At 36.9% G+C, this 13,110-nt stretch overlaps 1 protein-coding gene across 1 annotated transcript in view; it reads right to left on the reverse strand.

Moving 5' to 3' along the window:
* LOC102492512 (vomeronasal type-2 receptor 116) overlaps nt 1-13,110 on the reverse strand; it is a 24,469-nt gene that overhangs the window by 9,798 nt on the left and 1,561 nt on the right. The window contains exons 2-4 of the mRNA XM_027765745.1: nt 10,033-10,324; nt 8,318-8,509; nt 2,923-3,147 (exon numbers count right to left, since the gene is read on the reverse strand). Coding sequence (XP_027621546.1) covers nt 2,923-3,147; nt 8,318-8,509; nt 10,033-10,324 — 709 coding nt within the window. The remainder of the gene's footprint in view (nt 1-2,922; nt 3,148-8,317; nt 8,510-10,032; nt 10,325-13,110) is intronic.

The following is a 13,110-nucleotide window of genomic DNA, read 5'->3' on the forward strand; positions in this document are numbered from 1 at the left end:
TTTAATTCCATCATGGTCGGTGAAGATGCTGGGTATAGTTTCTATGCTTTTGAATCTGTAGAGGCTTGCTTTGTGCCCAATGATGTGGTCCATCTTCGAGAATGTTCCATGTGGTGTAGAGAAAAAAGTGTATCTTGAGGTTTTGGGATGGAATGTTCTATAAATGTCTGTTAAATCCATTTCATTTATGATATTGTTTAGATCTTTTATCTCTTTACCTACTTTTTGTCTAGATGATCTATCCAGGGGGGATAGTGCAGTGTTCCGGTCTCCAACAGTTGGTGTGTTGCAGTCTATCTTTCTTTTTAGATCTAGTAGTCTTCACATATTTGGGTGCTCCTGTGTTAGGTGCATAGATATTAATAAGCGTTATATATTCTTGATCAATTGATCCTTTTACTACAATATAGTGCCCTTCTTTGTCTCTTCGAACAGTTTTTGTTTTAAAGCCTATTTTGTCAGAGATTAGTATTGCGACTCCAGCTCTTTTTTGGTTCCCATTTGCATGGAAAATCTTTTTCCAACCCTTCACCTTCAGTCTATATATCTTTATCCATGAAGTGGGTTTCCCGTAGGCAACAGAAAGAGGGTTTTTGTTTTTTAATCCATTCAGCCAGTCTGTGTCTCTTGATTGGAGAATTTAATCCATTAACATTCAATGTTATTATCGATGTTAATGAATCTATCCCAATGTTTAAGTTGGCCGTTGTCTTAGTTGCCTTTTACTCCTTTGTTTCTGGTTGTTACTTCTTTAGTTTTCCTGGAACAGTACTTTCTTCAGGGTTTCATGGAGAGCTGGCCTGGTGCTGGCAAATTCTTTCAGGTTTTGTTTGTCTGAGGAGATTTTCGTCTTTTTTTTCCCATATGAAGGATAATCTTGCAGGATACAATGATCTTGGTTGAAATTGTTTCTGTCTTAACACTTTCAATACATCTTCCCATTCTTTCCTTGCTTGCATTGTTTCCATTGAGAAGTCCAGTGTTAGCCTGATGGGGTGACCTTTGTAAGTCACTTGTCGTTTCTCTCTTGCTAGTTTTAGTATCTTATCTTTATCTGTGGTCTTAGCCAGTCTGGCTATGATATGCCTTGGAGAAGATCTTCTTGGGTTGATTCTATTTGGTGTCCTTTGTATTTCTTGGGTCTGGATGTTTGAGTGCCTCTCTGTGCTTGGGAAATTTTCTTCCAAGATTTCATGGAATAGGTTTTCCATGCTCTTATTAGTTTGTTCATCTTCTGGGATACCAATTATTCAGATGTTAGGACATCTAATGGAATCTAGTATTTCTCGTACGTTATCTTCATGTGTTTTTTGTTGTTGTTGTTGTTATTTTCTCTATCTTTTTGGTGGTTTTCTCTAGGTCAGAAGTTTTATGTTCTACAGCACCTTCAGCACGGTCTAATAGACTTTTAATACTTTCGAGAGAGTTTTTGATTTCCTGTATTACAGACTTCACCTCTAATAGTTCCGTCTTATTCTTCCTTAGCATGTCCATTTCTTCCTTTATATCATTGAAAGACTTTCTCATCTCCTGTAGTTCATTGTCCCTTTTCTGCTTCAGCTCATAGTATTTGTTCAACATGAATGTTCTAAACTCTATCTCGGACATTTTGGTAACGTTCTCTATTTTTTCAAGAAAAGGAAGGGAATTACTGTGTTCTTTTGATGGAGACATATTTCCTGCTTTATTCAGACTGGAGGTTCTTCTTCTACTTCTAACCATTGGGAGATGTGTTCCCTTTGAAAAACCTTTTAGGAGAACGATTCTTCAAATAGGAGCAAGTGTGTTTCCTTTTTGATGTGGAATGGAGACAGCCAAAGTCTCTCTTCAATTGTGTTTAGTAATGTAATCCAAGAAAAAGTATTCTCTTCAGGTGTACAAAGAAATGTATCTTCTTCTTCGCAGGTGGTTCAGTGAAAGGGAGGATTCCAGAGAGTCTTAAAATACTAGAATATTTCAGAACTGTAATTCTAAACCTATATAAAGAGCCAGGGATGGTGTAGATAAAGGAAGTGCGGACTGAATAAATGGGAAGAAAATAATAGGTAGAATAAAGAAATAGTCGCGTGCTGCATTGGCACACCGCCCGCGATTTCGCCAGGGGTTGAAAGATAGGAGTGGGTTGTAGTAGGATGGAGGGCGTTCCTATGTGGTAATCACAAGAGAGAAATTTACAAATTAAAGAAGAGGGGAAGGGGAGAGAAAAAGAAAGGAAAAAAAAGTGTACCTGGCTGAAATAGGGGTGTCTGGCTTGGGGATCCCGGGACTGAAACTATGGGGGGGGGCAGTCCTCCCTCAAAATTCCTGGCCCAGGGGTCAAAAGATGAGAGTGGGGTCACAATTTCCTTTCTTTAGAGTTTGAGTAGGTCATGTACGTTCATAGGAGAGAGACAGAGAGAAAGAGAGAAAAGTGGGAAATTAATACTCAGGTAAAGAGCCATATCACAATCCCTTCTTCATTGTACTCTATGGATTTGGGCATTCACACACACACACACACACACACACACACACCATGCGTGATTTTCAAGCCACTGGATTGAACACTAAAATGATAGTCAGCCATGTCAAAGTACAACACCTTCACAATGATGTCATATGCTAGCCCCATAAAAATAAAATTTATTGCTGAGTTAAAGTAGTCACACAATTTTATTTAAAGACTCTGTTCAGCTAACTTTGTACATATTTTGATTATTTTGTATTTTTTTATGCACTCACCAGAGAAAGACAGAGAGATGATGAGAAGCAAAATGAGAAATCACTCCCCCAAGAGAATGGCACACACATCCAATGTGAGTTTCAAGTCACCATATCCAGGACTTGAACCATGATCAATTATGTGGGATTCCAGTGATTTAACTACTATGCAATCTGCTGACCCCACCTCTGTATGTATTTCATATTGAAATGACATTATACCTCTTTGAAACTAATAGACCAGTTTATCATCTCTTCTCTGATGACCAAACCTTGATCCTGGGAATTCCTGTAGATAAAGTCTCCTACTTTAACAAACAGCCAACTGTGATCAGGAAATCTCACAAGGTTGTGCATATCATACTGTATTGTATATATTTCTTCATCCAGGGTCATGTTGTACCCAATGCTATTTGTCAATTGGCTGTTCTTCAGAAATGGATGAAGCTGGATTAAAGGCAAGATTTACAAATTAGGACTGTATTTAATGTAGAGGTGGATAGTACATATCTATAAAATAATAATTCTATTTTAACATGTCTATTCACATGTTTACTTTTTGGTAGGGGCTCAGTTTGGTTTCAGTGGTCAGTAGTTCAGGCCTCATGTGAGATGAACATTTTTTAAAAAATGGAGCAGTAGCTGTACCTCATCAGAAAAAAACTGAGTATGTTTCCCAAAGTGTAATTTGTACACAGACTCTCATAAAACCCAGACTAATAAAATCTGGTTTGGACTAACTGGAGGCTAATCTTGGTCATTCATAAAGGGCACAACAAGGGGTGAGACAGTAAAGTAGTTAAGGTGTCTGAATCACATATGGCCAACCCAGCAACTTGAGTCCTGTACTCATAACAACAAAACACAATGGATGGGGCCAAAGGTGGCAATGGTGATAAGACAATGGACTTCCACATGGCTGATCATGGTTCAAATCCAACACCTAAGGGCTTCCTTTCTGACTTTTCTTTTCTCTTTCTCTCTGTCTCTCTCTGGTCAAATTTTAAAATAACAAATAAAATAAAATTATTATTAAAAATAAACAGCACATATGTGTGCATGTTCAAAATTCCAAATGGAGGGAATTCCATTGGTTATAAATTCCAATGTAATCATGACTATTTTTCATTGAGGGGGTAATTTCTCACTTCTCCTCTCTATCTTTGCCTGGCAAATGCATATGCCTTGCATACTAAATAATTTTTTAAAGAAATATTAATTTAATTTAATTTATTATCATTAATATCTTATAGTGACTGGAAAGACAGAGAGAAAGGGAGAAAGCAAGCTGAAAAGTCTAAGGTTTAGTCATGTGAGAATCCAGTGCCCTTACTACCACACCACCTCCCTGCCCTTTGTAGGAAAAATTTTAAAAGACTCTATATAGATGAATGGGTTTTGATTCTTGATAGTAGTGGTATTATAAAGGTATGCATTTCTCCAAGTTTATACAAATATGTATATTAAATATGTGCAATTTTTGAATACTACTTAGATCTAATAATGCTTTTGAAAGGGAAAAAATGTGTTTTGTTTTATTTTGGAAATCTTTTGGTAAGAATGTGATTGGCATGTGACAATACAATAAGCAATTTGTGACAAAAATAAAATCCAAACTTCTAAATTCTAACAGGTGTTTTTACTTTTTGTTTTTTTCTAGTGGTAATGTGTCCTTCCAGAGAGAGACAGAGAAATAGTGAGAAAAGAAGAGGAAAAAGTACCTCCCATGGGGAATGGTCAGGCCACAATCCCTTCTCCATTTCTTCTTCTTTATTAGTTTTTTGGGCCTGTGTGCCTACACACATGCCTAGAATGTTTCTTAGGCCTGCAGATCTGGGATTCAAGTCAGGTGAAATCTAGCTGCCTTAATCACCAGATCATGGATTCAATTCACAAAATCAATTTTTAAAAAAGAATTATTTATTGGGAACCAGCAGTTAGTGTAATGGCTATGTTGCTGGACTCCCACGTAGTCGACCGCAGTTCGTGTCCCGGGCCCGGTGGCTTAAAACTCACGCCGGGCGCGTGTGCGTGCGTGCCCAAGATCCCGAGAGGAGAATGGAGGAGAAGGGATTGCGGCGTGACCATCCCCCCTGGAGGGTGATTTCTCGCTTTCTGTCTCTATGTCTCTCTCTGTCTGTCTGGTGAGCGCACGCGCCCTACAGTGAAAATCTCTCCAAAAAAAAAAAAAGTCTAAAAAAAAAAAAGAATTATATATTGAATTTCATGAATTATCATTATTTTAAATTTAATAAAGGGCATGTGTGCTCATGAAAGGAAGACACAGAGAGAGAGAGAGTAAGAACGCAAACTGCCAATTCTGGAACTGGAACCATGATCAACCAGAGTCCAGTGACTTAACCACTAGCCATTTGCAGGCCTCATTAAAGAGATTTTGAATAAACCATGTTACCCTCTTAACTTTTGAATTGATTATGTCCTTTTGAAGAAAATAATTAACTTTTTGTGCAATTGCTCTTTCAGTCTTTTAATTATTAGAATATAAACACTACAATATTTTCCACATCTACATAACCATTTTGACAAAATAACTTGCTTTTCCAAGAGTCAATGTCAAACTTATTCAAAGTGCAAATCAAATCTTGTTATTGTTATAACAAGTGGAAATCAGATAGAAACTAAACTTTCTGATGTTTATTTTTATCTATGTATATTGTATTTACTTGTTTTTCTCAACAAATTTGTCTAATGTATTTGTCCCTTTTTGACAAAGATGTTTTATATAAACTTTAATTATTAATGATTATTTAAAATTTTTCAATTTTACTTTATTAAAAATTATTAAGTTTGCTATAAGGCATATGCACTCACCAAAGAGACAGAGAGCAAAAAAAAGGGAATATGAGAAAGCAAAATACCAGTTCTGGACTTGAACCACAGTTGACATGTGGGATTCCTGGACCTTAACCATACCATCTGCTGGCTCCAAGATTTAGTGTTTATTTAAAATATGAACTTATTTGGACTTGCAGTTGTCATAATGGCTATGTCACTGAATTCCCATGTAGTCCACTGCTGTTCGAGTCTTGGACCTGCTGACTTAAACTCACACTGGGTGTGTGTGTGTGTGTGTGTGTGCACAAGATCGCAAGAGGAGAATGAAGGAGAAGGGATTGTGGCATGGCCATTTCCCCTTGAGAGCGATTTTTTTAATTTCTGTCTCTCTGTGCCTCTCTGTCTTTCTTGTGAGCACACGTGCCTTATAGCAAAAACCTCTCCAAAATAAAAAGATTAAAAAGGAATAAAATAAAAATTAAAAAATATAAGCTTATTTATAAATGAACTAGGAAACCCTGAGACTATAAGTTTCAAAAGTAGTTTTATGTTTTAAAATTGGATCACCTTTTCTTTCTTTCCTCTAGAATTTTTGCAGACAGTATAAGTACAGTTAATTCTAAAAGAAAGTTCTTTCCATGAGTCATGTTAGGATAGTATGCAGAATTAATTTTTGCCCTCACCATGAGTATTGCATGAAGGGATTAGGCCACAGCATCTATATCTCTAGAGATAAAATGTATATGGTTATTATGTTAATATTCTCTGATGTTAGATGTATACCTAAAAAACACACATAGATTTGACCAATTTTGACTTATGTTCTTTCAAGTATCTTCTCTAGGACTTTTTTTAGTATTTCACTGTACATTATTTTTAATAATGTAATTAAGTTTATAAAATATGCTAGAGGGTACATGTCAGAATGACAGAGAAAGAAAGCAAATTTCATGGAGAATGTTCATGCTGCAATTCCTTCTCCTTCTCCTTCATTGAAAAATATGCATTCAGGGACATACATATTTCTGGTGCTTTCTCAATCTCTGGGTCCAGGATTTAAGCTACAAGGTTCTCCATGTGGGATCTGACTATATCAACCACCAGTCCATGAAGCCAGGCCAAATATTTTAAAATCTAAGTCTCTAGTGGCAGAACTCTCTAAGTAGAAATGATAATTACCCAGACACCTTGGGTAAATATAACATAAATTAACAACTTTAAAAAATTTTGCTTAATCTTGTTATTTTGAGAAGAAAACATTATTTTGAGAGGTCTTTGCTATAGGGTATGTGTGTTCACCAGATAAAACAGAGACAGAAAGCAAGAACTAACCACTCCAGAGGGGATAGCCACACAATCCCTTCACAGTCAACTATGTGGAAGTACAGCGACATAACCATTATGACACCCTCTAGTCCCCAGATGGTGTTTTTTTTTTTTTTTAAATATCTCACCAGGGACCAGCAGATGGTGAAATGGTTACATTGCTGGACTTCCACATAATCCACCACAATTTGAGTCCTGGACACAGCTCCTTAAACCTCATGAAAAGCACATGTGTGTACATGCTGAAGATGCCAAGAGGAGAATAGAAAAGAAGGGATTCTGGTGTGGCTATTCACTCTAGAAGATGATTCTCACTTTCTGTCTTTCCACATCATTCTCTCTCTCACTGGTGAGGGCACATACTCAATAGTAAAATTCTCTGTAGAAATAAAATAAATAAATACCTCAGTAGGTGATACGGTGATTAAGGTAGCCACATAACCTACTGTGATTCAAGTTCTGGACCCAGTGGCTTGAAAATCATGCTGGGCACATGTGTGTGCATGCTCAAAATCCCAAGAAGAGTATGGAGGAGATGGGACCGCAGCACAGCCATTCCCCCTAGGAAGTGACTTATCACATTTTTTCTTTCTCTGGTGAGTGCTAACACCCTATGGCAAAAGCTGAAAAAAAATAAAAAATAAAGCTCCAGGAGTCAGCAGGTGGTGCCATGTGACTAACCACTATGTGAGTCCCAGACCTGGAAACTTGAAAATTATGCCAGTAGTCATTTGTGCATGTTTGCTCAAAATCTCAGGAGGAGAATGGAGTGGAAGGGATTGTGGTGTGGCCATTAGCCTCTAGGAGGGTCATGTCTAAATTTCCCTCACACTGTCTCTGATGAGAGTATGTGCTTGTGAAGGGTGTTTACCTGCCAGGGAAGAATTGGCTGGTCTGCTTCTCCTGGAGATACCATTTCTATTTTATGCAAAAGCATCTTAGAAAGAACATGGGCCACCACATGCACAACATGATAGATAAAATAGCTGGTGTCAGATATCCTCATCATGCCCAATTCAGATGGTAGAAACTTTAGGGAAGAATTTGGAGGGCAGTCTCCAAGTTTGCCACATAGTGATCCAGCAAGTGAGCATGCAAAAAAGTGAAGCCAGAGTTTACTGAAGTAAAAATCATCTGGGTATTGGGAAGGGTTCACTGTCTCCAGAAATTGTTTAAAGCCAGAAATTTGTCTTTCCTGGTTTGAAAATAAGAGACTCCCATGGAAAAAATATGGCATGTGCACTATATAAGTCAAAATATCTTCCCACTCTGAGGAGTGGAGATTTCTCATGATCCATACCTTTCCGAAAATTAAGTAGAATTCTTTTTCCATTCCCAGGTTCCAGACACTCCCTACATCACCATATATTATATACACATTTGCTGATGAAACTCTGATGCTCTTCACAAGACTATAGTCATGTGATAAAAAGACACCTTTTGTGGCCGGGAGTTTTTCGGTAAAGGCCACACAGATATCCTTTTCTATCATCTTTTCCTTTACATCCTGAAGGAACTGCTCCCCTTGCATATCATCAGATACATAGAGTGCCACCCACGTCCAGCCAAAATGCAGCAACAAGCAGATGATTCCATGAGTCAGAGAGCTGTCCTTGGTGGCCATCTGATAAACTGATGGAAATTGGTTTTTATCACTTAGGATGGGGTCATAAGGACCATATGTGACCTGAATAAGAAAGACATAATCTGATTCTGATCTTAGTAGAATTTTGGATTGTTCCACTTAAACAAGGAGGAGATAATTCTCTACCTGTCAAAACCGTGGAATGGAATATTGAGATATATGTGATTAAATGTAATATTAAAAAATTAAAAATTTTAAAAAGATTGAAATATTGAGAAGAGAATGCATGCTGTAGAAATGACCCTATTCTGTTATTTAGAGCAGTAGAAGACCTTTATTAAAGATTTATTTCAATAAAGGACATGTGACTAGTTCAAATAATAGTTATCACTTCCAGACCAAAGGATGAGAGAAAAAGTATAAAGTTCAAGACTTGTTTTGTTGTCTACAGTGGGAACTGAGGGATGTATAATTTATAAAAAATGGTGCAACAATATGTTGGTGATTCTGCCATTCTGAGCTCATGTGACATGTGGATCAGAGGCTTCCTTTCATAACACCCAAAGATAACAATGTCAACTCTAATAAAAATATTGTATTGATTTCTTGATACTGTGTTTTATCACTACATTATAACCTATATTATCTTAAAACAAAACAACTTAGCCACTCTGATAGTTTTATATAATTTTTCAAGAGCGTGATTCTCCTGAGCTCATGCTATGTTTGCCAGTAATGTTTCCCTAAACTTTTGTTAGACAGTTTCCCTGGAAAAAATCTCTGAGATGGAGAGATGTTATGTAGAAAGTAACTGGAAGTGCTTTCAAGAAATTCACCTGCATGGATGTGAGGAAGGGCAGAAGGAGCTGGTAAACCTCAGCTGCTGTAACTGAGCCATAGCCAAGTTAGAGGATCTTTGATGCTGGAATGTCCTTTCTTTGTTCAATGTTATAATGAATGCGAATTTTTATATCTTTGTATCAAGTTGTCCTATAAATTTCCCCTGATATTTTCCTGTCCTAAGATAAGGTAAATCTCTACTCAGTTCATACTTTTCAGGAGACATCTTTAAATTGACCATCAATGTTCCCATCAGTGGAGGTTGAATGTAATGGATATGAACAGGACTTTGGGTAAAACTTAGATGCCACTTCTCTTGTTATTTTTAATTTGTTAGAGGGCAAATTAAATCGTGTGTGCTCGCCACAGAGAAACAGAAGAAAGTGAGATATAACCCCTCCTAGAGGATGTTTATGCCAATATATCTTCTCCTAAATATTCCATTATTGAGATTTTGTACCTGCAAACACAAATGCCCAGTGTGTTCTTTAAGCCACCAGGATCAAGATTTGAACCATGCAGTCAGCCACATTAACCATCATATCACCAACTGGCCCACCACTGATCTTTCTCATTCTCTATCATCTTTTTACTGTTAATCTCATAACTCAGGAAATTACCTGTGCTTTTTTTGTGTTTCCACAAATTGTGCCCAAACAACCAAGAGAGGTTTCAAGGATCACAAGGGATATATAAACACAACTTCCACATTTTCTTTGCTCAGATGTGAGAAAATTGCTTTAGAAGTTATCCAACTGTCATTCCCCAACCCAAAACCCCCTTACCTGTGGGCTTTTGTAGAGTTCCAAAAGGGTTCCAACTTCAGCTGAAAATGTTGGCATGTTTCCTGCAATGATAGCGACAGGTTGTTTCTGTGTCTGGCAATTGTAGTTTGGCAGGGGCTGATTCCCTCCAGTGAGCAAAATCAGAACATTTTGTAAAGTCCTTTTGTCACTGGTAAATGCATTGTAGAGATCATAACCCAGAGAAAGGTTCAGTAGCAAATGGGGGCTCTTATTGATCTCCTCAATGGCAAAGAGAAAGGCCAATACATATTGGTAGTTCTTCCAGTGGTACCTAAATAGAGGAGACAGCATTAGGATATACAGTCAAGTTATGCGATTCAGGTTAAACTCTTCAGTCAAGCCATCCCAGAAGGTGAAGAGACTCATAAGAGCATTGATAATCTATCCCATGAAATCCTGCAAGAAAATTTTCCAAACCTAGAGAGGCACTCAAAGATTCAGTCCCAAGAAATACAGAGGACCTCAAATAGAACCAACCCAAGAAGATCTTCTCCGAGACACATTATAGCCAGATTGACCAAAACCACAAAGACAAGATACTAAGATTGGCAAGAGAAAAATGGCAAATTACCTACAAAGGGTATCCCATCAGACTAACAGCAGACCTCTCATCAGAAACAATGTGAGTGAGGAAAGAATGGGGAAATATATTCAAAGTGTTAAGGGAAAAAGCACTTTCAACCGAGAATACTGTACTCAGCAAGATTATCGTTCATTTGGGAAGAAAAGACACAAACATTCTCAGATAAACAAAACCTGAAAGAATTTACCAGCACCAGACCAGATTTCCAAGAAGTTCTTAAGGGAGTGCTATGTCAGTAAAATTAAATGCAGACATACAGAAATAAGAGTTCAAAAACTAAGAAAATGGGCAACTTAATTGTAGGGACAAAGTTGAATAATATATCCCAGAATTTAATCTGGAAGATCGAACCACAACAGAAGAAAGATTTAGTATATGAAACTGAACTGATGAAACAGCATTCTGTGGCTTGATAAAATATTGCTGCTTTTCTTCTAAGCTTTGTTGTCCAGTTTTAAGAATTTTTGTCCTGTCTTGAGTTGTCAATAGGTTCATGTACCTACTATTTGAACAGAATATTAACCTGTTTCTAGGCTTTAAGTTTCAAGGAAATATTCTTACCAGTCCAAAACTGCTTTTCTTGAAATTACCAGCTGAACTTGCTATTGAAAGTAGTTAGATTACTTATGATATTGTGTGATCAACAAAATGTTGGGGGAAAAGGAATTGAAGACAACTGTAGACAGCAGAGATAGTGTAATAAGAGAGTGGGAAAGGGCAGAGGGTCAGACATGGGGTAAAAAACATATATATATATATACACACACATATATATATACATACACTCACACACGCACACACACACATGCATATATATGCATATATATGAAAGTAGAAATGGAATATTATTGATGATAACATGCATGATTAAGCCACTATGCAGTTTATTCTATTCTCGATGAGAAACCACATTTAGTATGTTGTGATGATGCTCAGGGAATGAATGTAAATTAATTTAAAAAAGAAGTTTCAGGAGAAAAAACAACACTAAAACTGTTCTTATCAAAATTAAAAAAAAAATGTGTATTTGATGACTGCAGTAAGCTATATAGCCCCAGCTAGGTACTACTTTATAGTATGTTCATTCTACTCACTGAGGTTTATGCTTAAAGTCAGACTTGGGCTCATTCATGTGTATATATCAGCTGTGCTTGCTATTGGAAATATTTAGACCAAGTTCATTAGCAAATCAATTAAATGAGGGGGGAAAGGCATAGAAAGCAACCATGGATGCCACAGACAATGTGGGAGAAGGGTGGGACACAGCTGAGGGTGAGGGATAGGGAATCAAGGATGGCAAAAAAAAAAAAAAAGACAAAATATACAGGACATAAGAGATGGAAAATTATTTGTTAATAACACATATGTTGATGTGCTTGATTGAGTCAATATACAGTGTATTCTGGATGGAAAATTTATTTTGTATGTTGTAATGATATATAGTGAATTAAAGTAAAATTAATTAATTAATTTTAAAAAAAACCTCTTTAGCCAAGCCACAAGGCATACAGGTTTAGGCCTAGACAGCTATTTAGAGATTCTCCTGCTCTAGCTGCTCTAGTTCACGGAGCTGGTGTTAATAAGGTTTGCAGGGCTCTAGAAAAGCTTAAAATGTGTTTTTCTCTCTACTAAAGCAAATTTTGTCCAAACAATGAAGAGAGGTTTGGAGGGCCATGTGAGTGAGACAAGATTTTATTTAGCTGGATGATGATGCTGTCACCTAAACAGAGGTGATTTTAAATGATGATCATTACTGCGTAGAGAAGACAACAACTTTTTAAAAAGATGTGAATAAAAAGTGCACACATTCACTTTTTTGACACATTTTAAAAATTTATATGTAGGTAAATTATAATATGTATGTGTGTGTGTGTATATATATATATATATATATATGTGTGTGTGTGTGTGTACATATATATGTATATAAAATATCTATAGCATTACCTAGGAAAATCTACTTAGAAAAAGAAGTGGGTTGCTGTAGGGATCTTGGGCACACATGCACATGCGCTGGTGTGAGTTTTAAGCCACAGGCTCTGGGACTCGAACCGTGGTCAACTACATGTGAGTCCAGCGACATAGCCATTACACTAACTGCTGGTCCCAGTTGTTTTAGAATTTTTAAATATGGTATGGAACTATTGAATATGGTAGTTAATATTTATATTACCTGAACTATTTAATATTTTCTGTGAGAATAGCATTAGTATCATACTCCATTGGCAGTATTGGAATGAATAGTACTCAATTATGAGTTACATTCCCCCTGCTTATAATCACCTTCATTACCCTTCTCAAAGTTGATGTATTCCACATGTCATCTTGTTTCTATGTAGGACCAAAAGCCACAGTTGAAGCATGTCATATTTTCCCTATGTTCTGGACCCTTAAACAGTGTCAAGAGAGTCTAGTAATTGGCATGGGTTTAAGACGCTAGACTTGCACATAAGTTGACCACAATTCATGTCCAA

The sequence above is a fragment of the Tupaia chinensis genome, unplaced genomic scaffold, assembly GCF_000334495.1.
Source record: "Tupaia chinensis unplaced genomic scaffold, TupChi_1.0 Scaffold139668_1, whole genome shotgun sequence".
Lineage (NCBI taxonomy): Eukaryota > Metazoa > Chordata > Mammalia > Scandentia > Tupaiidae > Tupaia > Tupaia belangeri.